Source organism: Myotis davidii, unplaced genomic scaffold (genome assembly GCF_000327345.1).
Source record: "Myotis davidii unplaced genomic scaffold, ASM32734v1 scaffold552, whole genome shotgun sequence".
NCBI classification, from domain to species: domain Eukaryota; kingdom Metazoa; phylum Chordata; class Mammalia; order Chiroptera; family Vespertilionidae; genus Myotis; species Myotis davidii.
In genome coordinates this window covers 619,922-622,811 of record NW_006283439.1, presented here as the reverse complement: position 1 = coordinate 622,811, position 2,890 = coordinate 619,922, and the positions used below count along the sequence as shown (strand labels likewise).

The following is a 2,890-nucleotide window of genomic DNA, read 5'->3' as shown; positions in this document are numbered from 1 at the left end:
GTAGGTGGGACGGCAGTAGCCGGCCCCACAGCCCGGGGACTGGGCAGCGGAGCCTCCGTATTCGAAAGGCCCGAGGCCGGTGCTGCCGCAGCCCAGGGAGCCCGGACAGGTGGCCCGGTAGGACCGGCGGAGCGAGGAGGACCTGCGGCCGTAGGAGGGCGCCTGGTAGCCAGCGGGCTCCCAGCAGGTCTCCTGGCAGCCGTAGGACGGGGAGTCCTGCTGGCAGGTGCCCTGGGCATATGCCACGTTGCTGGAGTAGACGTTGCCAGAGCAGGCGTTGCCGGGGTAGAAGTTGCCGGAGCAGGTGTTGCCGGGGTAGACATTGCCGGGGTAGAAAGAGCCGCAGGAGGAGGCCGGGTACCGCAGGCAGCCGCCCAGGGAGCGGGAGGAGAGGGTCCGGGAGCTGAGGCTGTAGGACATGCTGTCGGGTTCTGCTCTGGTTCTGGTTCTGGGCTGAGCAGAGGTGCAGGGAGGACCTGTGACTGTGGCGATGGCTCCTGCGCCGGCACTTTTATACCCGGACTGGGGTCGGGCACAAGAAGCTCAATTAGGCTCCAGCCGAGAGCCGTGCGCTCACCTTCAAAGGCCCCTTTATGGAGGCGGCGGTAATGAGGGGGCGCGCGGCTTTCAAAGCAGCCGTTCACGAGGCACACACGTCTCCCCATTCATCTCGCTTGGGCGGGGGGAGGTAATTGCGCCGTAATTGTGCCCGCAGCCCTGGCGTTTGTTCCTCCCTCTGCGAATGGGCGGCAGCGCCTGGGCACCGTGGTGATCACTGTGTGTCCAAGGCTCTAAAAATGCTTTGGAGTCTGGAGGGGCATTTAATTTGTTCCGGTTTAGGAACCCCAACCAAGAACAGGAAAAATTCACCCTCAGTGTCTGTTTCAACTCCCCAGTCGGTGCACCTGGTGGAAAAATGACCCGGGCACCGCCCTGGTGGGAGAGATGCTACGTGAGTGTCTGACACGTTCAGTTTTGAGTTTTCTTACAGCCCAAGTGCCCCAGCCACTCGTGTGTACGTGGATTTATTTTTAATATTTTAATTATTATAATTATTGGCAGGTACAGTTCACATTCCATATAGTCTGTATTCGTCTCAGATGTAGAGTAGAGTGAATGTCCAGTCGTAGACTACGCAGAGTGACCCCTTGACATTTCCTGCACCCCCTGGCACCACACATAGTTCTTCATTATTATTTACTAGAGGCCCCGGTGCACGAAATTCGTGCGTGGATAGGGTCCCTAGGCCTGGCCAGCGATCAGGGCCGATCTGTGGGGTGACCGGTGGGGCGATCAGGGGCCCCCCACTGGCACCCGCCTTGGCTGGCCTGGGGCCTGTGGGCTGGGGGCAGCTCCTGTGTAGAGCGTCTGCCTCCTGGTGGTCAGTGTGCATCATAGTGACCGGTCATTCCACCGGTCGTTCTGCCGTTGGGTCAATTTGCATATTAGGCTTTTATTAAATAGGATGAGAGTCCCTGTGCTGTAGTGTATACCCCATGGCTGTTTTGCAGACACCAGTCTGCACTTCTCAGTCCCTTCACCCAGCCCCCCAGCCCCCGCCCGTCTAGCCACCATCTGGCTGTTCTCTGTGTCTATGAGTCTGTTTTGGTTCTGCGTGTTCATTTATTTTGCTCTTTAGATTCCAAGTACAAGTGGAATCATATGGCCCTTGTCTTTCTCTGACCTGCTTATTTCACCCATGGTGCCCTCTGGGCCACCTGTCACAAATGGTAAGATTTCGTTTTTCACGGCTGAGTAACACTCCACACACGTACACAGGCCCCCCAGCCTTGTGATTGGTTGTTTATTGATGGGCCTGGGTGGCTCCCATGCCCTGGCTGTTGTAAGTGATGCTGCAGTGAACGGAGGGGTGCGTATATCTTTTGGGATTAGGGTTTCAGATTTCCTCAGCCGTAGACCCAGAACCCAGAACAGGGATTGCTCGGTCATAAGATAGTTCTAGTTGTCATTTTCGATTTGAGACTAAAGGGTCTGACATTTGCAGGAGGGCTTTTGAAAATTACATTGTAAAAATACTCGAGTGAAGGGATGATTGCTCTGAAGTCGACTTGCCTCCTGATAGACGTCATCAATGGATTAAATGATTAAAAATCCCCCAACCCCACACACTTTAAGTCATTTCTGGTCACGTTGGTGCCGCTGAGAACAAAGTAACAAGCACTTCATCTGAAAGACAGGCCTCGCCCTTGGCCTCACAGGCGGGCGTTTCCTAACAGAAGGTGAGGAAAAACCAGAAACCAGGAGTATCTGCCCCGTGGAGACGTCACAGAAAGGCCAAGTACTGAAGAACTTACAGTCACAAGTGACCTTTACAAAGGGGGGTGGGGAGAGCGTCAGAGTGAGTGATAGGGACTCAGAACGAATGTCTTCGGGGTCCACAGTGGTGCCTGAATCGGTCCCATGCACTCTGCCTAGAGGACAGGACCCCCATATCCTCCCAGATGCCCCCTAAGTTCCTTAGGCAGCTGTCAATGGGGCCGCCCAGGGCAGGACATGGCTTAATAAACCCGGGGGAGGGGCCTCCCCTTAAGACACCGCCTCCCTGGCTGATCCGCTGCTCAGTGGGATGAGCTAGGGCCGCTCTAGAGGGACTGAGACCCTGGGTGGGGGTTTTAAGGGAAACCTTAGCTAAACATGTAACAGGAGCCACTACTGCTCCGGCCACTGGCTTAGAGGTCAGAGCACTGGCCTGCCCACCAGGAGTCACAGGTGTGATTCCCGGTCAAGGGCATGACCTGGGTTGCAGGACCCTCAAGATCAATGTTTCTCTCTCTCTCTCTCCATACTTCCTTCCCTCCCTCCCTCCTTCCCTTCCACTCTAACAAAATCGATGGAAAAAAATATCCTCAGGTGAGGATTAACAACAACA

The 2,890-nt window shown here is 55.6% G+C and overlaps 1 protein-coding gene across 1 annotated transcript in view; it reads right to left on the bottom strand.

The window, feature by feature from the left end:
• The window catches only part of LOC102768561 (keratin-associated protein 13-1-like), a 4,144-nt gene extending 3,515 nt beyond the window's left edge, over positions 1-629 (bottom strand). Inside the window, exon 1 of the mRNA XM_015564151.1 lies at positions 12-629. Coding sequence (XP_015419637.1) covers positions 12-420 — 409 coding nt within the window. The 5' untranslated portion in view covers positions 421-629. The remainder of the gene's footprint in view (positions 1-11) is intronic.
• Between the last annotated feature and the right edge of the window lie 2,261 nt (positions 630-2,890).